Source organism: Clupea harengus, chromosome 2, assembly GCF_900700415.2.
Source record: "Clupea harengus chromosome 2, Ch_v2.0.2, whole genome shotgun sequence".
Classification (NCBI taxonomy): Eukaryota; Metazoa; Chordata; class Actinopteri; order Clupeiformes; family Clupeidae; genus Clupea; species Clupea harengus.
Window position 1 is genome coordinate 13,422,575 of NC_045153.1, and position 23,093 is coordinate 13,445,667.

The 23,093-nt window shown below is 46.3% G+C and overlaps 1 protein-coding gene across 3 annotated transcripts; it reads right to left on the reverse strand.

The window, feature by feature from the left end:
* Positions 1-853: 853 nt before the first annotated feature.
* Positions 854-22,094, reverse strand: mphosph8 (M-phase phosphoprotein 8). Of its 3 annotated transcripts, none has more exons than XM_012842340.3 (15): positions 21,841-22,094; positions 13,233-13,382; positions 12,204-12,260; positions 10,517-11,662; positions 10,060-10,150; positions 8,924-9,250; positions 8,291-8,422; positions 7,585-7,673; positions 7,099-7,239; positions 6,379-6,465; positions 5,553-5,707; positions 4,926-5,086; positions 3,293-3,417; positions 2,761-2,844; positions 854-1,711 (listed from the first exon to the last, which is right to left on the reverse strand). In XM_012842340.3, exons 1-15 carry the CDS (start codon positions 21,940-21,942, stop codon positions 1,670-1,672), a joined length of 2,889 nt encoding a protein of 962 aa, XP_012697794.2. In that variant the 5' UTR covers positions 21,943-22,094; the 3' UTR covers positions 854-1,669. The 3 variants fall into 3 exon arrangements, with proteins under 3 accessions (XP_012697794.2, XP_012697793.2, XP_012697795.2); XM_012842339.3 differs by having other exon boundaries at positions 13,179-13,382; XM_012842341.3 differs by lacking the exon at positions 12,204-12,260.
* Positions 22,095-23,093: the final 999 nt, after the last annotated feature.

Genomic DNA, 23,093 nt, shown 5'->3' on the forward strand with positions numbered 1-23,093 from the left:
AAAAATGACCTTGTAGCAGCTATTTAAAAAAAAAAAAAAATCGTGCTTATGCGTGACCAGGTTTACTGACCAGATTGACAGACATGACAAAGAAAAAGAAGAAAAAAAGAAAGAAAAGAAAAGATCTCTCCACTGCTGTTTCAAACATGTACAAAGTATGAAAGGCCCTGCTGTAAATGTCCAACCATGACTTCCTGGACGTTTTACAGTAGCAGAAAGAGAGAACAGGAACAGTTAACTTTCCTCTACAAAGCCTGTAGAGTGACGACAGACAATTGCTCCTCACTCGACCCCCGGGAACGAGAGAAACGCGCCGCGCTGCTTCCCAAGGCAGGCACGTCGTAGCCCTTAAGGTGATGCACATCTGACTGAGTCTGTCTGTACACACAGACACAGACACACACACACACACACACACGCTACAATGTCTATTCTCTGCCTAGTGGGGGTCTCAGTACAGCACTCACGAGGGCCACACCTGAAGCTTCACACAGGTACCTGTGGAGGAAGGCCTTAAGAGGAGGATTTAAAAACAAATGGACACACACAAAACGTGATAGAAACTCTGGTGGGTTGGTTAAAACCAAACAAAAAAAAGTCCAGAGCCCAGGTCCCTCCACAACCCAGCATTGGGGCAAGAGAGTTTTACTTTTCTTCCTATTGTGATTATCGCCACCACTCTTGGGTGTGCACAACACACAAACGCTCAGAAACACACTTCTAACACACAGTTGAACACACACACACACACGGACACACCAGCTCTCAAGACACAAGCAGACACACACACACACACACACACACACACACACACACACACACACACACACACACACACACACACACACACACACACACACACACACACACACACACACACACACACACACACACACACACACACACACACACGGCAGGTCCCAGAATAAAATGGGATGAGATCAAACCAGCCGGAGGCCAACTTAAATCTGCTGATAAATTATTCTTTTGAGGACAGAAATATACAAACAAACAAGATTTACAAATGACCTTCAGGTATAAAATATAAAACAGGCTCTTGCTCTCTTGCTCCCTCTCTCCCTCTCTCTCACACACACACACACACACCCCTGGGGTGAGGGGTGTATTGGCCTGGGGGGGTGTAGAAGAGTGTCGGTAGCAGTTCTTTGAAAGTGTGTGTGTTTGCATTATTTGGGACGGTGCTCACACACACACACACATTACACTGTGCTGCTCGCCAAAAACAAACAAACAAACCAACCAAAAAAGAAAACAAACAAACAAAAAAGAGACGCTCCTCTTTCAGGGAAGGTTGGGCTACGCCGTTTGGACCACTGGATTTCAGGTCTCCCCGGACCGGATGCAAACCAACTGAAACAGAGATTAGTTCATGTCGTGTGCGGACACCAGTGCGCTCCTTTTTGAGTGACTGGACAACTGCAGGTTTGTTCCCACATACGCAAGTTACTGTGTCTGCATCGGTGTGTTTCTGTGTATCTCTGTCAGCAGGAGAGGGGGGATGTTTCAGAGTGAGAGTGTGTGTGTGTGTGTGTGTGTGTGTGTGTGTGTGTGTGTGTGTGTGGGGGTATGTGTGGGTAAGTGAATGAGTTCTGAAGCATTTCATTCCGTTCCTCTGGACTGTTGATCCGGATGATGTTCACTGATCACGTCACTTCAGCTGGACTCTGTACGCAGAGATAAGGAGCTTGACCTGTGGAGAAACAACGCATCTTCATTTAGGGTTCATTCAGGATCATTAAAGTCAGGGGTCATTACAGTTCATTCCCTTAAACTTACATTAGTATAGCAGTAAGGTATCATTTCAGGAAAAAGAGAAAGAAAATTTGTCTAAGGCCCTCAAGGGTGACATTATTGTTATCCATGTGAATGCACTATAGGAAAAAAACAAATCAAACAAATCACTTGAGATCTATGGTTTAGGTTAGTTTCTATGGTTTAAAGTGTGACTGCACCCTTGAATGTGTTTCTTTGAGCTGCAAACTAAATGATACGGATGCCGTGTGATTAAACGCATCAATGCTGGTGCTAATCATCCTGGACCTCGTAAGGCAGATGCTGACGTAGAGTCAACCGCTTGGGACTTATCTACATCATGAAATGGGCAGCCCACCTCCCCCAGACCCTACCCTCGAGTGCCAGTCTCATTTTCATTTGCTGATTGAGACTCATCATTCACAGGAGCAACATGGCGGCCTCTGTGGAAGCGAGCCGCTCCTATGTAGATATAAAGGGCTCGGTCTGAGCTAACGAAAGCACAACTATTCATAGTTACAGGTTACATAGTTACAGATACAGATACAATGAAAGCATAATTATGAATACTGTATTCCATTCTGCTAATAGATCTCCCTAAATCATTCACATCGCATCCTTAATGTTCACATAGGTGGTCTTCGTTCTACTATCACTGAAGGTGTACATAACGATTGGATAACATAGCTACACAGTCTAAGAATAGAATGTGCGCAAGAGTATCAAGTTATCCATGCCATAGGTATCCATGACTACAAAGGCCATGTAGCTCTCTATAATTGATTGAGACATCTTAGACTTGCCTCTGTATGTACTCAATGACCTACCCAGGCAGACCTTTCTCCATCTAATCCAGCCCTGTACTATTTATGAATGCTTTAAGTGTATGCATCATAATGGAAACCAGCTCTGCCTCAGAGAGCTATATCTGTTAAACACCCAGATGCTCTATGGCTGTTTAGCACATTCAGCCCCCACCCGACTTGCCTTAGCGGTTGGGGCCTCGGCCAGCCTGATGAACAGTTTGTTGGCTCCCACCACCGGACTGAAGGAGTAGATGAAGTGACTGTCCTGCAGGGGGCAGCAAACACAACATGTCATTTATCAGTAATTTCTACATAGTTAAGTTCTCTCATGTGTTTTGTTTCTCCCCCCCCCAGCAATCTTTGGATAACACGCAGCACCTCAAGTATCAGCTTGGACCTGCTGGTGGTTACATGTGACTGTGTGAGGGTTCGGGGAGTTCAAGGGAGCAAAGAAACAAACTAAACAGCTGAGCTATATGGATTTATGCAGCTGCTGACATAAAGTCCAAGCATTCCCAGGACTTTGGTGAAACGTCTTCAACTGTTCAAGGTGCAAGAGAACCACGTCAATATTTGTAAACGCGTGAGAGATCTACCCTTGCCAACGACCAACACTAAGTGCACAAGCCAACAGATGAACATCTCACCAGATAAACATTTAGCCATGGTGTGTAACAAAACATGATGTGACGTCACAGAGGGCGGACACATACCAGGAAGATGGGCAGCTGGAACTTGTCGTTGAGGACAACGGCGTGGACGCTGCAGGGGCCGCAGAGCCTGGCCGTGATCTCGCTCAGGAAGTTGGCATGGAAGATGAAGAGCAGGATGCCTAATCCTATGACAAACCAGGAAACACAGAACAGTATGAATGGTGTGTGTGTATGCTTGTGTGTGTATGCGTGTGTATGCGTGTGTGTGTGTGTGTCAGGCCCGGCGCCAGGATGAAATGACTGAGGGCGCAGTTAAAAATGGCGAGGGGGCAAATCTTTTTATATAGTAAAACAGTAGGTCATTATCCTGCTATGCCTTCGGCATGCTTTCATCCTACGGGTGGCAATATAGTTGCGCTTTGAGTAGATATAATTCCCTACCTCACCTTTTCCATGTGTTTGTGCGACGGACTCAAATATTCCTATTTCTTTTCATGGCCATGATTGCCAGGTAAACACCTAAAATAGGTTTAATGAAATTCATTGATTTAACCGTGTAATAGCCTCTGAAAGACCTAATAACAGCACAAGACCGCTGCAGTGGTGGAGCCAGTATTAAACCAAATGTCCTCGCACAATTTAGGGAATCCAAGCACTCAGAACGTAGGGCTACAAGACACAAAATAATTTTGAATTTTAATTTATGAACGATTCTATCCAGGGGCGGCTTTAGGATTCTCCATCATGTTATACAGACTCAAGAAAGTTGTGCCACCATTGAGTGTGCCATTCACAACATAAGTGGAAGCAGTTCATTTTCAGTAACCGTCGAGAAAGCGTCTATTGACATAAACAGATGTGAATGAGAGCGCCTGGAACATTGGATATTGGGACAAAGACTGCACTGCGAAACAAGCCATGTTTGAAAAGAAATCGGTTGAGGCAATCTTTATGGTAGTTTAAAGGACTGCTTCAGCCAAAACATGATTTGGCTCTCATTTTGCCTTAGTTTTGGGTTACTAAACTCAAAACAGTCAAAAAAATTCATAAGCGTTTTCTTTCCATTTTAGATCAATACCAGCTAGCAAACTTATTAGCAGTTAGATTCAAATTGAATAAATAAATCACTTGACAACGCACAACAAACAGCACTGTCTATGGTTCTGAAATAACAGCACTATGTTTCAGAACCATGTCTGAATGCTGTTTGTGCAGTGGGAACAGAGCTGGATCAGATAACAAGCTTAAAATATTTCATGGGGGAAAACGTCAAAGATGGTGTTTCATTACCGTACTGTCAACTCTATGACACTTGAATCTCAGCCAATGTTTTTTTTTGTTTTTGCTATTTTTCTATAGGGCACATAAAACTTGAACAAACCCCCCTTTTGTCCCCTCGCGGCACTGGGCCTGGTGTGTGTGTGTGTGTGTGTGTATAAGTGTGATAAGTGTGTGATTTAAGATCACACTGACAACAGAAGAGTAAGTGAAAATTAAGTGTTGAGGTGTTCATTTCATGTCTCTGATTGGACCAGTGATAGAACTCAGTGATTGTGTGTTTGGTCTCATAAACTCATAAAACCTCCTTGGTGAGATAACTTTGCATCAGCGCTGAGCTTGTTTGTTTGTGTGTGTGTGCGTGTAGGTGTGTGTGTGTGTGTGTGTGTGTGTGTGTGTGTGTGTGTGTATATACCTTCTCCAGGGTTGTGTGTAGGGGGTGGTTTGTAGTTGAAGTCCAGAGAGAAATCTGGTCCCTCGCACAGCCTGTGGCAGGCCAGGGGGAACACTGGCTCCAGCAAGGCCAAGCGCGCCTCAAAGTACGCCCGGATTGTCTCCTCCGCTACCGTTGACAACCTGTGAGTGTGTGTGTGTGTGGGGGGGGTGGTGTGTGTGTGTGTGTGTGTGTGTGTGTGTGTGTGTGTGGTGTGTGTGGTGTGTGTGGTTGATAGAAAAAGAGAATAGGTGAGAAACCTTCCACACTATAACAACCCACAATCCCTAATTTAATTAGTTAGAGGAATTAGCTCAAATCAAAGTCAGTCTAAGATTCAATCATTTCAAAACTCTATGTGGACTGCCTATTAAATTCAAATGTGTATAGTGTAATCAGAGCATGATTAAGACTCAGAGTATGATTAGAAATGAACACACTGCATCTCTGAAGCTCAATGACACCATGAGTAAACGGCTGAATTATGTTCTGCATCCAGCTCCCAGCTCCCATCCCCGACACACCACCACCACCACCACCACCACTGTGATAATATCACCCTGAATAATACTCCTTTTCGGTCTAGTCCAAGACAAGCTCCTAACTCACGTGTTGATGTGGTCCTTGATGAGGTCGTACACCACCAGGTTGTTGCTGATCTTGGCGAAGTGCATGGCTGTGTTCTTGTGCTTGGACAGGATGTTGCAGTCCGCACCATACTCCAGGAGGAGGCGCACCACGTCTGCGTTGCCACGCTTACACGCCTACCGGCCGAGGGACAGGGACGTTTTTTATTAGCGACGCTATCTTACTGAAGTGTGTCGCTTCAAATGTGGTCATACAGGAAATACATTCAGCCTTGTTGACAATCTAAGGCAACAGGTACAATAATCAGGACCTCTAGTCCCAAGGCACAGAACTGGTCATTTTAGCACAGTCTGCATCAATATTTATGACATTAAAGTACTACTATTACTAGGACTGAGTATAATGAGTATAATGTGTCTGTGTTACACAATATATGCGAGATAGAGAGAGTGTTTATGAGAGAGAGACAGACAGAGATAATGAGAGAGACATAGAGAGAATGAGAAAGAGAGAGAGAGAGAGATAGAGAGAATGAGATAGAGAGAATGAGAGAGACAGTGAGAATGAGATAGAGAGAATGAGATAGAGAGAATGAGAGACAGTGAGAATGAGATAGAGACATAAAGAGAATGAGAGAGACAGATAGAGAAAGACAGAGAGAATGAGAGAGAGACAGATAGAGAGACAGACAGAGAGAATAAAATAGAGACAGTGAGATAGAGAGAATAAAACAGAGACAGACAGATGTATAGATGGTTAGATAGATACTAATATTAGGAAGTTTATTCCTGTTTAGTCCCATTTTGCACAACACTCATCCGTTGGTTGTAATCATCCTCTTCCTCACCTTCATCAGCGCTGTCTCTCCGCCTATCGTCTGTGTGTTCACATGGCAACCAGCCTCCAGGAGAATGGCCACCGTGGTGAGGAAGTTCTGCACACGGAGAGGAAGACAAAAGAAGAGAGGCCGCGTGGGACCCGTCAGAGGAGTGTCTGTGTTGGGACCAACTGACACAACGCGGTAACCGCGGTAACAGCAGCGAGGATTGTCTGTGTTGGGACCAACTGACACGACGCGGTAACAGCAGCGAGGAGTGAAACCTCCAGGGTGCCAGAGCGTGTGGCGGCACAGCGGTAGAGACGAGAGTACCACAAGAAAATTACAGCTTTGGTCACCCGACTTCCATCTGAGGCGACTGCAACCAGCGAGATATTTGCCTTCACAAAGGGGATTCCAACCGCACGCACAACCAGTTGAGCAACAGATGGCTGAGAGTTATACGTTTACTTGGGTTGGCAAAAACTACCAATAAAATATGGAGGAGGTCTCCATCAAGTCTCTAAAGAATATTTGTATTTAGTTTCCATTATATTGCACCCAATATAGTACGCCTATTGGATCCATTTTGGACACATAAAGTGAACGTGTGTCTGGTTCTAACACACTAACATTTTCTGTCCTCTGAGGACCCTCTGCCCATCAACTTTTACTGCTCAGGTTAATAGCTTCCATTTAGCCGTGAGAAACGGCTTTGTTTGGAGAGTGGTGAGTGTTGGATGGACGTACCTTCTCGGCAGCGTGCATCAGCGCGGTGGAGCCGTTCTTCTGCCGGCCGTTCACCTTCACGCCCTTCTTGATGAGCAGCCGCAGGATGTCATCATGACCCCCCGCCGCCGCCAGCATCATCAAAGACATACCGCTAGAGTCCTGCAGGGGGCAGCAGAGTCATCACCATCAAATTCACATTCATGACCACCGCCATAACCACACACCGCCACACCACATCACAGACTCCCGGCCCTACCAATACATCAGGGGACACTGAAATTATACACCACTCTCTTCTAGGTTGGAGCGGGGATTCTTACCACAACTGCACTTCTGCACTGACTGAGAGGAATGCACTTTACATTTTTGTCTTGCGAGGAATGCTTTAATGTTTTGGGGGATTTTTAGTAATGTGTGTATTTCACAGAACAGAGCGCTTCACTGTGAGCTAGACTGCATTCTGTGGAGTGTGTTGTCTTCTGTGGAATAAAATGTAGCACACACCTCCTGATCCAGATTGTAGTCCACATTAGAAGCAACCGCAAGTTTCACAGCCATGTAATCTCCACTCTTCACTGCCTCACGCAGTTCACCTGAATATGAGAGAGAGAGAGAGAGAGAAAGAGAGAGACATATCAAACATGAATGTAAAAGTGGAACAGCGAAAGTCAGAAAACAAATCATCCGTTTAACGTAAGATGGTGTGTGTGTGTGTGTGTGTGTGTGTGTGTGTGTGTGTGTGTGTGTGTGTGTGTGTGAGTGAGAGAGGAAGGAGGAGACAAAATACAGGAAGGGGAAGAACAAGAAAAAAGGAAGAAAGAGGAAATTGGAGGCAGTGAATGTTGTTCCACGCAGCAGCCTGAAGCCGACTCAGACATCTGATGAACAGCATGGTTCAGGATAACAGGTAACCAAATGAAGAAAAAACACCCATGCTGCATGGGATTTACCACGGTTGTTACTGGAGCACTGTGTGTGTGTGTGTGTGTGTGTATCAGAGAGAGAGGGTGCCAGCAAGAGTGTGTGTGTGTGTGTGTGTGTGTGTGAGAAAAAAAGTGAGTGTGTGAGCGTGCATGAGTGTGTGTGTGTGTGTGTATCAGAGAGAGAGAGTGCCAGCAAGAGTGTGTGTGTGTGTGTGTGTGTGTGTGTGTGTACAAAAGTGAGTGTGTGAGCGTGCATGAGTGTGTGAGCGTGTGTGTTTAGCACTCACTAGGAGATATTGGAGATATTGGCTCTGCAGAGAGGATCTCATCCTCTCCGTTCAAGTGTTTCTGAAAGTCCTCCAGTGTCATCCAGTCCAGCTTGATATCCACCCCGAGGTTCAGAGAGGCCTGACCCCGATCTATGCACCATCACACACACACACACACACACACACACACACACACACACACACACACACACACACACACACACACACACACACACACACACACACACACACACAGAGAGAGAGAGAGGTTACAGAATCATTAAACATTTAGTGTTGGTATCAGGTATTTTTAAACATAGCTAGCGTTTAAAATAGGTAAACTACTATTTTGGAATAAGAACAGAATGCCAAAAGAAACACTGAAAACCAGAGAGCCTGTGTCTGATCCATTACCCTACTCTGCCCGTCACTACTGGGCTTTAGAACTCCTGCTCCTTAGGCAGGTGTGCCTTCACCCAACACGGTCTCTATATGTTTTAATAGGCATTTAAGATGATGCTGATTTTGAACACATAATAAGACTATTATGGGATGCGTCAATAAAACTACACACCATTTCCCCCGCTCTTCTGTCTTTATCCCAAATAAACACATGAGCAACAAACAAACAAACAAACAAACAAACTTTACCAGGCGTTTTTTCTGGCCGCTCCAAGGAATCGTGCGTTTCCTGATTGTCGTCAGAGGCCATGCCGAGGCGTGACTCGCTGTCCTGCCTCTTCCTCCTCCGCTCTCTCCACCGGCTGGCCTCGTCCGCACCGTCAATGGATGCCGGCGTCTCGGACGCCGTCCGCCTGTCCTCCAACCGGTCCTTCCGCCGCCTTTCTTCCTCCTCTGTCGCCGCCCGCTCCTTGCGCTCGTCGACCTTTGACCTTGCCGGAGGCTCCTCCTTCTGGTCTAAAGCCTCCATGGCAGCCTCCGACTCCGGGGTCATGGGGCTTTGTCCGGAACGTGACGCTGAGACGGACGAACAGAGGCAATGAGTCCAGGAGGATGACCAATTACATCCATTACAGCAGCGGTAAAGTAGGTCAACAACAGCAGGATGGAAAAAAAGAAAAGAGGGTGTAGCGAGAAACAGAAAAGAAAAAAGAGAGATGACAGAGAGAAAGCAGTAGTCTTTCACTACATTTTAACCATTTTAACCTATTATAATGATATAATAATAATATATATTGTTTCTAGACAGGAAAAGAGAATATGAACTCTCCATCAAAGAACAGACAACAAGAGGGCATTCATTTAACATTCCATCCATATTCTAGATTCTTTCTAGAACCGGCTTACGCACATTGAGACGCTTTAAGTTAAAAAATAGTTTAACTTCTGTGGTTGCGTTGCTTAGCTCCCTGTCTGTGCCATATCAGGGAGCTAAATGTCTAGCGTATCATAGCAACAACACACACAGCCAATTTCCACCTGGCATTTTTTTTTACGCTCACACTTTGGAATATAAGCGGTGTGCCTGGCATTTGTAGAAACAAAAAATATGTGGAATGTGAACAGCGCCTTAAGGAATGCCATATGTTTGGATGAGTCGTATATGAACTATGTGAGCAGTGCTAACAGAGAGCTGTGTTGACACACAGAGAGACACAGAGAGAGACAAACACAGAGACACAGAGAGAGACAAACACAGAGACACAGAGAGAGACAAACACAGAGACACAGAGAGAGACAGACACAGAGAGATAGACAGAGACACACACAGAGAGAGACAGACACACAGAGACACACAGCTTGGCTGGCTTCCCCTGCTGCCTCACCATCTTTGGACTTGTCTGCCTTGTCAGCATCCGGCCGCCGGGCGGGGGACTCCTTCATGGGCCTGGTCTTCTTGTCCGATTTGGCCACAACCTGCCATAGCAACAAGAACAAACATGACCTTAGAGATAGTGCTGAACAAGCTGAAGCAGAGAGAGAGAGAGAGACACTTTTCTAACCTGATTAACAAGAGTTGACATGAAACGAGCCTTACAGAATAGATCTGCTTTCTAAACTTGAAACTAGCTGAGCAGAGGGAATATATGTCCATATAATATAATATAATAATATAATATGTCCATAATCATGTCATTCTGTTTTTACAAATGCTGCATGACAGCTGCACTATTTGCTCGTTCTGGGACTTATGATTAAATGAACACAACTAATTTAGGTGATCAGTTTTGCTTGGAGCAACAAGGTGCAGGATTGAGATTTGCGGGGGAACCGTTACCGTACCTTCTCCGGGCCAACGGCACCCGTGTGTAGTCCCTGTCGCCGTGGCACCCGGTCCTTGGCCTCGCAGTTGAGCAGGAACTCCTCAAAAAGATTGGAAGCGTTGCGGTCCTTGTCCTTGTCCCCGCCCGCCGCTGCTGCCTCCTCTCTGCCCTCCTCCTCCTTGCCCCGGCCTGCGCCCATGGAGGCCGAGGACGATGTTGAAGACGAGGATGAAGAGGGCACTCTCTGAGGAATGGGGCCCGCGACAGGCTCCAGCCCTTTCCCCCGGGGCTTGGCCTCCAGGTCTTCATTGTTGTTGCTGCTGCTGCCGCCGCTACCGCCTCGGGGCGACTTGTGGCTCTTGGCGCCGCTGGTCAGGCCCTTGAGCTTGTCCTTGAACGCAGCCGCGGAGCTGGACCCCTCGGGTTTTTTGGGCTTCTTGTCCAGCATGAGCTCCTTCAGGCCCTGCAGCTTCAGGTCCGTCTTGCTCTTCTTCTGCTGCTGCGGCTGCTGCTGCGGCTGCTGCTGCTGCTGCTGCTTGGCCCGGACCTCTGCAGGCCCTCCGCTCTCTGACTTTTGGTGCGCTCGCTCCCGTTCCTTGTCCAGCGTCTTCCCCTTTGCGTCGCCGTGGCTATCCGCCGTGTCCTCGTTGGTGAGCGACTGCGTCTCTGTGGTGACCTCGCTGTTGGTGCCCTCGTCCTCTGATGACTCCAGGCTCTTCCTGGCCTTCTTTTTCTTCTTCTTCCTCCCCGCGTCCTCCACGCTCTCCTTCTTCACCATCTTTCCTCCGCTGCCGCCACCATCTTTGGCCTTGCCGTCCTTCTTGTGCTTCTTGGTGATGACCGGGGTGTCCGAATCGTCCGACTCCTGCAGCCTTCGCTTGCTCTCGGGGGCTTTGTGGTCCTTGCGAGGCTGTGATGGCGGACTCGCCGCGTGGGGCGAGTCTCTGGCCTCCTCGTCGTCCCCCTCGTCAGTCTCCGGCGCCGGGAGAGGTTTCTCCTCCTTCCATTTTTTCTTCTTCTTTTTTTTCTTCTCGTTCACGAGAAGGTCTTCCTCCTCCACCTCGTCCTTCTTCTTCTTTTTCTTCTTTTTGATGGGCGCGCTGACGGGTACGTTGCCATCGCTGCTGTCCGAGTCGGCGTCGAAGAGGTCACTCTTCGTAGGCAGCTTCCGGGGGAGGAAAACAAATGGACAAAACAAAGACTTCCTGTCAGACTTAATGTCAGACTGCATTCGTAGCAGCCACAAGAACACTGACTAAGAGAGAGAGCATTATGGAGAAAACTTGGAACCCAAAGAGGTGGTGAAAACAGGAAAAAATATACCCACACAACCCAGCACAATATTTTCCTAAGCCTTTCAATATAAAAGGTAGATGGTATCAACTGTGTGTTATTTTATTGTACATGTACTAAATGGGATTGACAGTCCATTATCACACAACTATTAAAAAACATCCACCAACAACCTACTACACATCACAGCAATTTTTGCTTAAGGTTCAACTCCAAAACAACCATCACAAAGGGTACTACATTATCCTGCATCCATCAGTGCATCACAGTACGTTCTCCTATAACTCTACAACATCATTAAATTAAATCAGTAACATAATATCACCGCTTGATTATCATGACACCACCTTGCTACTGTGGGGCATGTGAGCATCCCCACCCAAAGAACCCAAATAGTCGTAGACATGCATTACCTGGCCTTGGGGGGTTGGAGCAGAGGTGGGCCTTGAACTATCATCGCTGCAAGGGGTCTGAGGTAGTATAAATGTAAGAGCGTCAGCAAAAATGACGACGGACTCAGGGGGGGGATATGGGGCTTCATGTTTGGCTAAATCACTGTTCATGCACTCATCCATTCACTCAAGCAGAATGCGCTACGCTAAGCTAAGCGCGAGGGGCAAAGCGAGAGACAGATTTCACTAAGATTCAAATTTCGAAAACCCATTTCCTGTTTTTCCATGGCTGCTATTTCCTTCTATCTGTTTTTAAGATCATAAAGCTGGGGTGAAATAACCTGGGGCTGCTTCTTTTACATTTGTTTGGTTTTATTTGTTTGTTTGTTTGTTTGTTTGTTCCCCTGGTACTGATGATGTTCCTTGCAGTGGCCTACTATTAGCATCAGACGCAGATCCTGGAACTGTGAACTGTTGAAGCCGTCCAGGACAGACTCCAGATTTTAATTAAATGATTTTCCAGATGTGTTCTTTCGTACTGTAGGTCCTTTAGTATTCAATTGTCTTTTTTTTTTTTTTTAAAAGGTCACAAACTGCAATATTATTCCCCCTCTCCCCAAAAGAAAATTACTTTCTACATGTCAACACTTTTCCAGGCCAAATGACATGATAATTTCTGAATTCTATATTTTTCCAAAAAGCTATTTTCCGGACACATTAAAAAGTGATCTATATCACAGTGGTTTTATAATTATGCCTTCTGTTCCAGAAAATGCCAAACACACTTATATCTTCAGATGCTTTCCCAGTTTTTCCCCCCTCTATTTTTTTTAATGTCCGGAAACCATTATTTCTAGCAATTCCTACACCTGCTAAAGCCTTCATCTGAATCGATTTTCTCGTATATTTCCTGAAAGCTCCCAGACAAGTCTTTCACACAAGTCTGGCATGGGTGGAACCCAAATCGTAGTAATGAAACCCAGTTGGTGTTTTTACCGTTACAGCTACAGGCCGCGAGTCCGTCAGTGGCGCCCTGTCCTGGTCACTCACCACGCTCGGGTCCTTCTTGGGCTTGTTCTCGGCCAGGACCTTCTTGTAGGCCGTCAGCACCTCTCGGCAGTCCTCCAGGTGGGCCTCGGGCTCCCAGGTGTCTTCGTCCGCTGTATAATTCTTCCAGCGCACGCGGTACAGCACCTCGCCCTGCAGGGTCAAAGGTCACAGACAGTGAGGATGGGGGGCACACAGGTTTCCCACAGTGTTTAAGCAAAAAAACTATTTGTATCCAATAGAGAGAAACATAGTCTGTTGACAAGGTGGTTCACCAGGTTAATGCAGGAGGCAGAGAAAGAAAAAATAACACATCAAGGAAGTAACGCATGGCCTTTGGCTGGAACTGTGTGGCAAACAGCACACCACCATTGACCAACCTAACACTAGGCATCCTTTAAATTAAAATATAAAATAATATTACCAAATGAAAACATGGACAATACAATCACAAATAGGCAGTAAAGTAGTCTTGCAGTCAATCATTCGCACAAGCAAACAGGACCAATACTTTCTGCTACTGAAAGCAGGTTTATAAAGCGGTGAAGGGTTTTAAATGGCGAAACTAACTGACGAAAGGGGCACTCTGTCTTGAAATGATCAGTCAAACAGGATAGGCCACCTACCCAGAGCCACTGAGAGACAGACACACAACACAATGAAACAAACACAACCATACAACTGATCTGTGATCAAACACCTTTTCCTCTTCTTATGGCGGAGACACCCATTTGCAACCCACTGGAAACTTTCAGTAAGATTCATTGCGTGTGTGTGTGTGTGTGTGTGTGTGTGTGTATAGCATCATCTTATCTTGTATTTCCACACTCCCACAGAGAGTCAAAGGGTCTAGGGTTCTCTACGGACTGTGCTGTGCTGTGGTAAATGGGGGAGGGGGATGTTATTGTCTACTGAGTGGTTTCCAATGGATCTTCGAAGAGAATGTGATCTGCTTGGTGCACCGGGGACCCTGTCCTGCAAGGACAAAGGCCACTCCAGGCCGCTCGGGGACACACACACACGCATTTGCTGCTGCTGCAAAATGTATGTCATGGAAAAACTCACACACACACACTTGGCCCCTCACACTTAAAAGACGGCACACTGTGTACAATCCCTAAGCTCTAGAAATCCTCACTATCCAGACAATATTTGCCTTAAGTCTGAGTAATGGGTTATCTAAGCCTGTGGAATGAGGCAGCGTGAGTGAGAGAGTGAGTGGTTTCCCAGCTGTGTGTTTATCTCAGTGTACTGGACAGCAGATTCAATGGGTGAATTCACACCAGCAGCGGATGCTTTCATTCTCATGTGGATTACTGTTATTAAGCCGGAGGAACACAGTATTTCTGCATGCCTCTTTGTGCTTGTGCCCCACTCATACTGTGAGGCTATCTCTGTGTGTGTGTGTGCTTAGTACACACATATACACACTCAGCACGAACATTTCCTTTACGGCAGATACACACACACATATATACCCACTCAGCACGAACATTTCCTTTATGGCAGACACACACACACACACACACACACACACACACACACACCACACACACACCACACACACACACACACACACACACACACACACACACACACACACAGTCTTCACTCTCTGCCCCACCACCCGGTCACCTCTGTTTCTTCCTCCCAGCCCTTTGCATATATCCCCTCTCCACACACCCCCCCGCCCAATGTCACTCACAGCAGGCATCCCTTTACTCACTTCATCCACCTTACCCTCACTGCACTCTCATTCCATTTTGCTCTTCGCCACCCCCCACCCCCTCGGCCTCTCCTCCAGCTCTCACCCACTCTCTCCGCTGAAGAGATGCACACACACACACACAACAATGACTTGCCTCTCTCTCTCCATAGCCCTTTTCCCAGGCTAATGTGTCAGATAAAAACAAACAGAGTAGACAGTAAATAGTCATTTCAGCTCACTTCCATAATGGCAGAGTCACGGATGTCATGTTCTCACACCTGACTGTATATAACAGAATACTATGGAGTGCGAACCTCCGCAAGACGTGTAAAACATGTAAGGTCACATGTAAGGTCTCATGCCAGTTAACCTAGCTATGAATTACCATAGCTATCTCTAGCTTTGGGGAAACAGTTGGCAGTTGCTAGTGTGCGTCAAGTTAAATGGAGAGGACTATAAAGTCAGCTAGGTAATGGTTAAATTACTTCTCATGGAGATTAAACAATCCTGAGAGAAATAATGGGATGTCAATGAAATAGGAAATGACCATTTGATTAATTTATGTGTTGATTTTGTGCTGCTGCTGTTATTGTTCTGGTGGTGTTGTTGTTTGTTTGTTTTCTTTAGGTGACGAAGGCGTGGCTGTGAACATGCTGAAACCTCGTCATCTGGGCTGCTCTCTGATTGGCTCCCCAGGCCCCCTGAGCCCAGCCTTTGTCCTTTGCTTCCTACCCACCCATCAGGCCCACATTGTCCTCTGCAGGTGGCGAGTGTGTGTGTTCATGTTTGTAAATGAGAGTGTGCATGTGTGTGTGTGTGTGTGTGTGTGTGTGTGTGTGTTCATGTTTGCAAATGAGTGAGTGAGTGAGTGTGAGAGAGAGAGAGATTGTGTCTGACTTGTGTCATTTGTTCTTGTACTGCATGTGTGTTACTGTGCTGGCTTCATAGTGTATGATTATGACTGCGAGTGTGCAAGTATATATGAATATGTAGGTGTGTGCAACGTGTATGCACAACACTGTGTGTTGCCCTGCTTGTGCTTGTACATGCACACGTGCACACACACAAATATGCATTCACATGCACAGGCACACAGGCACACATGCACAGGCACACAGGCACACAGGCACACAGGCACACAGGCACACACACACACACACACACACACACACACACACACACATATGCATTCACAAGCACACGCACGCACACAAATATGCATTCACATGCACACTCACACAAACAAATATGCATTCACACACACACACAAACAAATATGCATTCACACACACACACACACACACACACACACACACAGACACACAAGGACAGAGCAGACACACCCCAGCAGGCACTAAAACTGATTAGTGTGGCCTGCTCTTAGTCAGGCATGCCATTTGTCTTCATATGGGCCCTTAGTTCCGAGCAAAGCCGCTAAATCTGCGGGTCCTGAGCCCTTTTCAAACAGGCACTACTTTATTATGATAAAGCAAATCAGGTCCCATTGATTGGCCTCCAGCCCTGAACTGCGGCAAGTAAAACGGAGCTTTAGACTTCAAACGTAAACAAACACTGGGATAGCCGGGCCTTATCTTCCCACACTAGCAGAGCGTGCAGTCAGCGGCGGCCTGACCTGGCGTGCCTGTCAGCTGCTGTTAATGCTTGCAGAAGGCTGAGGAGGATACTGGGAGTGAGTGGATGAGTCAGGGAGTGTGTGTGTGTTATTGTGTGAGAGTGTGTGTGTGTGTGTGTGCGTGTTAATATGTCTGTTTGTGAGTGTGGGTGTATTATTGCACATCTGTGTATGTGTGGGAATAAATGAGAAAGAGAGTGTGTGTGTGTGTGCGTGTGTTAATGTGTATGTGCGTGCGCGCCTGTTTGTGTTTTGCGTAGGAGTAGTTCAAGTAGTTTTAGATTAGTTTCAAGTGGAATGCATTAAGCCTGGGAGTTAATGAGTGTTTAAGTCAGACAATTTCATTAAGGTATGTGCCAGAGGAGAGGGTTCTGCTCTGTGACCAAAGGTGAGCCGGAGGGGGTTGATAGTATCTGTTTGTGTCTGGCTACAGAGTTTGACGGGGTGTGGCGAGTAAAGAAGAAGGAACGAAACTTCTAGAAAAACAGATCACGTGCACGCTCTGGGGCATTTAGTGATGGCATGCATCTGTATTAGAGAGACAGAGTATGTGTGTGTGTGTGTGTGTGTGTGTGTGTGTGTGTGTGTGTGTGTGTGTGTGTGTGTGTGTGTGTGTGTACATGTGTATGCATTTGTTAACAAGAGACAGACTGTGTGGATTTGTATTGGAGAGAATTTTGTACTTTTGTGAGTGTCTATGTTTGCACCAGAGAGAATGTGTGCGCGTGTGTGTGTGTGTGTGTGTGAGACAAGAGAGAGAGAGAGAGAGAGAGAGTGTGTGTGTGTTAGTGAGAAAGACAGAGAGCGACAGGAGTGAGTGATTGAGAGTGTGTGTGTGTGTGTGTGTGTGTGTGTGTGTGTGTGTGTGTGTGTGTGTGTGTGTGTGTGTGTGTGTGTGTGTGTACATGTGTATGCATTTGTTAACAAGAGACAGACTGTGTGGATTTGTATTGGAGAGAATTTTGTACTTTTGTGAGTGTCTATGTTTGCACCAGAGATAATGTGTGCGCGTGTGTGTGTGTGTGTGTGTGAGACAAGAGAGAGAGAGAGAGAGAGAGTGTGTGTGTTAGTGAGAAAGACAGAGAGCGACAGGAGTGAGTGATTGAGAGTGTGTGTGTGTGTGTGTGTGTGTGTGTGTGTGTGAGTGAGAGCGTGTGCGTGAGTGAGTGAGAAAGACAAAGAGAGATAGGGGTGAGAGTGTGTGTGTGTCTCTAGACCCACTCAGTTGAACTGTGAATGGCAGTGGATGGCAGACCGCCAGCAGCTCCATCTCTGATTTCAGCCACCGAGTCAACCAACACCCTCATCACACACACACACACACACTATCCCAACCCCCTTCTCCTATGCCCTCCCTCTCCCACACAACTGGAGGCTACTGGGACAACACAGCCCTGGTATTATGAGGGAGGCCTTTCACTCTCACACGGATGTACTAACACACACACACACACACACACACACACACACACAAACACACACACAAGGAGGAGGAAAGAGAGAGAAAGAGAGCGAGACACAGAGAGCAGGAGAGAGTGTGTGAGTAATAAGGACGCGATAGCTTGGACTGTAACTAACTGTTTGGGAGTATGAGGCCATTGTAGTGCATCGGCAAGAATGTCCAATAATGTTTACTAACAATAACAAGTGTGTCTGTAAGTAGTTATACAATAAAACAGAAACAAACAAACAACATTAGCACACAAGCGCAAAACAACAGTTCTGACAGGAAGCATTAATCAGCGCTAGTGCTAACAAATGCTAATGAACCAGTCTTTCACCACAGAGTGAGACAGAGCACGGAAGAAGAGGGAATGTTTGATAATGACAGAACACACACGGACGCACGCACACACACAGGCGACGAAGGAAAAAAAAAATGAGAGAATGAAAACAGCCCCTTCCACAGCACACAGCCGGCAATCACAAACGCAGCACAAGGGGAAAACGGGAGATCTTCCAATACATAGGAATCCCTGTGAGAACTGCAAAATGACTCAGTCATGTGAAATGTGCAGTCAACTGCGGCCTTGGCAGAGGAACATACAGCCAGCCGTGCACGCTCACACACACACACCCAGACACACACACAAAGTCTCTCACACCACACACATACGGTCTCTGTCTGTACTCTGTCCCACACACAGCCCGTCTCGCTCTCACACACACACACACACAATGACCTCAAATCCAATACTGCACAGTGACATTTGGGAGACGAATTCCAGACACAAAGTTCAATGACTCTTGTAGGAGAGTGGTGCTTCCGAGTGCATGACTTAAACAGAGAGAGAGTGTGTGTGTGTGTGTGTGTGTGTGTGTGTGTGTGTGTGTGTGTGTGTGTGTATGTGTTTACTAGGCTATCGTGCAAAGTTTGAAAGCACACAGCTCCTCACACAGTGCTTGGACCACACCCAGAGCAGCATGTGGTCCCCCTCATCTGAGTGAAGGAACCGCTCAAATCTGACCACACACACATAGTCTCTGTCTGTCTGCCTCTCACACCACACACACACACACACACACACACACACACACACACACACACACACACACACACACACACACACACACACACACACACACACACACACACACACACACACACACACACACACACACACACACACACACACACACACAGTCTCTGTCTGGACTCTTTCACACTGGCCCCTCTCTCACTCTGTGGCCAACCACTCGTTCATATGGTCTTTCTCCTTACTTTCTTTCTCTCTCTGTCTCTTCTGTTCTGTCCTTTATCTGCACTCTACCGCTATCCCTGTGGGGGCAGACCTGCCCTCCTTCTCCTGTTTTGTCCCTTCCTCATCCCCTCTACCTCTATCTTTCTTTCGGACTCCCATTTTCTTATTCCGTTTTGTGTTGCTTCATTGCCCGCCTCCTACCATTGTCCTTCAGCTTTGCATTGAGGACGTCAGTTAGGAGATAAATCAGAGAGTCTCCTCAATCACTCCATCCCCTCCCATATACACACACACCAAAATGGAACTTTCACCATAACCACAGTTGAGCCTCTTCTGTAACAACACCACACACACACAGGGAAAAAAAAAACACACACATCCGTCATCTGCCTTCACTAAGCCAGAGAGCACGGTGAGGCGGTCACCACCTCCTCCTACCCAACTTCCTCGATCCCTTTGTACACTTGCCAGCAGCCGGTACGCGTACAAGCAAACAACCCCCTGCACTTCAACATGCAGAAGCCGCAGCTATAAAAACCACTCTGTGGGCATGACAGTTTCCCAGCTACCGCAGCCGCATCTCTGAGCTGTGTGTGTGTGTGTGTGTGTGTGTGTGTAGGGCACGACGCTTCTGTCGACTCCCATAAGACGATAGACGTGCCATCTGTCTGTTTCCCAGCAGACACTCGAAGCAGAGGGTCTCGGGAGGAAGTGTGGTGGAGAGGGGGGGGGGGGGGGGGGTAAGGTGTACCTGAACAGCGCCTCCTCCCCCCTCAGGAAAGTCTCCCTGAGGCTTCAAGGCTGCACCTGTTATCAAAAAAGTCAACACTGCCCGTCTGAAAATAAGAGCGCTTTGCACACACAAACAAAAAAAAGACAAAACAGGTTCTCTTAGCCCGTTCTGCCATGCCTTGGAGGGACCGTACACACAGTTGAGATATGTGCCTTCGGCTCAACTCCTGGCAGACTTCATGTGGAGCACCTCTGAGCCCCAATCAATCCTACTGCTACAGACTACTGTGTTAGGGCGGAAGGGAATGGATGCTTTGATCCGGTAATTTCCATGACATAAATTTGAATAAATAAGATTTCCCACTGCCTGTTCTTATTATAAAAACAAAACACATACACACACTGACACTGAGTAGCCCTTGGGTGCTTAGCAACAGGTGCAGCAGGTAAAGACTGCAGGGTAAGAGACAGGACAGCTATTCAAGTCAGTGGGGAGGGGGGTGGGCATGTCAGAAACATATTTAATCAGACAGGGAGTGTTATTTAGGCTAAAGCGAAGAGGCAGGCATGCAAGAAAAAGTTAAGCATTGAATGACACTGCAAAGTGCATCATAACACAGGTGTGTTGTTATTATTAAGTATGATTCCATACCCTAAAACCCTGGTAGAATACCAGCTTAGTACAGTTCCATTATCAGTGCACCAAACCTGACACGATGTACACTAATTATACAAGTTCACACTATGACAGCGATGTCTATAGTTTATTGAATATCAACTGCAAATTCGTGTATCTGCCAATGTCCACTAAATAGGAGAGAGCAACTTCACGGGCCAGTTAGCCTCAAAGAATATAGGTACACCATGTTTATGTTATCTTTAGCGATAGAGAGAGCCTACTATTTTTGTTCTACAAAATAAATTAGATTATTAGAAGGGTACAAAACAAAAGCAACGTGGGTAAAATATTTTTTAAATACCTTGGCGACTATACTTTTGTTGAATCTATTTCCAGAAAATTCGCACAATGACTTAATGTACCAAAGGCTGCCCGCACAGCCGGTAAACTCTCAACGTAAACACGCCACCCAGACCCGTTCATAGGGACAACTTAACTAAACAACTCGTATTATAAAACGTCAGCCTAGCTGCAAAATGAACACTACACAAGTCGGTTCCGACAACTGTTGTAGCAGTATGTGTACACCAAAAACGACAAAATCGCTCACTATCCTTGCTGTTCAGGCATTTCGCAGATGGATCTGCAATGGCTGTCCAGCGAACTGACTATTTTCTATTCAACTAGCGCCTTTTAGCCAGTTAGCATGGGGATATATGGAAAAGCAACAATCTTAACAAGCGCAACATTTGTCCAGCCGCCAATCATGACAGCGATAACGTGTTTGTTTATGTTTTGACCACTATATGATAACATACACCAGCTCACAACATGGATACAGTCTCAGCCTTGCCTGCTAGCTAGCTGCATAGCCAACTAGCTTAGTAAAAACTAACGTTAGATGAGGTTCATCGGAGGAGAGTACAACAATTTATCCTTGGCACCCAAGGAGGAATCGTGATACGGCTAGTCTCTCTAGCTAACTAATATCAACTTAAGTTAAGGCATGCATTAACCTGCACTTTAAGCAGAGAAGGCAACATTTGCAACGTTCTTGGGTACGTCCCTTACACCGCAGTGTGTCGGGAAAACCCCCATCAGTTCTGTAAGAACTCTCCAAAGTCCACATGCTAGCAGACTGGTTAGCCAGCTAACTAGCTCACACGGCTAGCAAAGGTTCCTGAGCGGCTTGCCAACACCCCCCTTCTGTAACTCACCTCCTCCACTCGCATGTCAATAATTCTCTCCACTTCGTACACATCTTCCTCTTCGTCTTGCTCGCTGTCTCCGACCTCGGGTTTCTCAGCTCCAGAAGCCATCTCGACCGAAGCAAGAACCAATCTGCAAGTCTTCCCTTGGTTTACACACTTGCCGCCGGATATCAAGCCAGTCCACTTTCCCAACGACTGAGCTAAGCGACGGTGTGTTTTGCTAGTCCTTGCAAAGTACTATGGCGAGTCTAGGCGGTCGGCTGACATGGCTGTGATAGACAGCATTCAATTGGCCAATCGACCTTTGGGAGACCAATCATATCAAAGCCTGCGATGACATACTGGATTTTGAACCAATAGCATGAAACACACACACACACACTCGTGCCTGCCAGTGGAAATGCATTGAAAATAGTATCAAATTAACTCGAGGGGATCTACCCTACAGTCAACAATGGTAACTCTAATAATAGTCCAGTTAAAAGAAAACATTTGCTGAGCAAAAGCTACATAATACAACTACTAAAGCTAAATAAGCGTCTTTCCTGACAGCAATGTATGACCATGCACCATTGATCATGCAGAATTGATCGTGTTGTCTTTGGCGCATTACAAACAAATACACGCCATGGGAGTTGCGTGTTTTTATTATTAATGTAATATATGGGGGTCGTAAAATAACATTAACCAACACTAAGAATTGTGAAATCTTGTCGAGGTGTAACTTGAGTTGTATCTGGTAGTGGCATGCGTCCTCATCCATGAGTTTGAAGGGGGTGTGGCCAAACACCACTGTTGAACCTTCTGGAAGTGGCGTGGACCTACTTCAACGCATGTTGTTGGCTACTGTGAAAGGAGGGCCTTTACGGATCCCGTCTACAACATGCGGTCACCAGTTGTGTGTTGTTCTACCCTGCTCCTCAGGATCTATAGTTGGGTAGTTGTTTCAATGGTTAGGTTAGGTTGTTGGCTATGAATACTTGCATGTGATAGTGAGGGAATTGGCCGCTGTGGGAAGTCCCAAACCCAATAGCACAATGAATTCAACGTCTTTTCCTAGGCATTACTAAAAATAATTCTTCATAGGTGTTATTATTATATAGGTCTACTAATGTGTAGAATTATTCAGACTAAACATTAAATAAATATGAACATCGACAAAAAGGTAGCTGTAGATAACGACACTCATTAACGTACTTCCACTTTTTGGACTCTATCTACAACGCTTCATGTGATGTAAACACAGTGGTCCTGCTGCA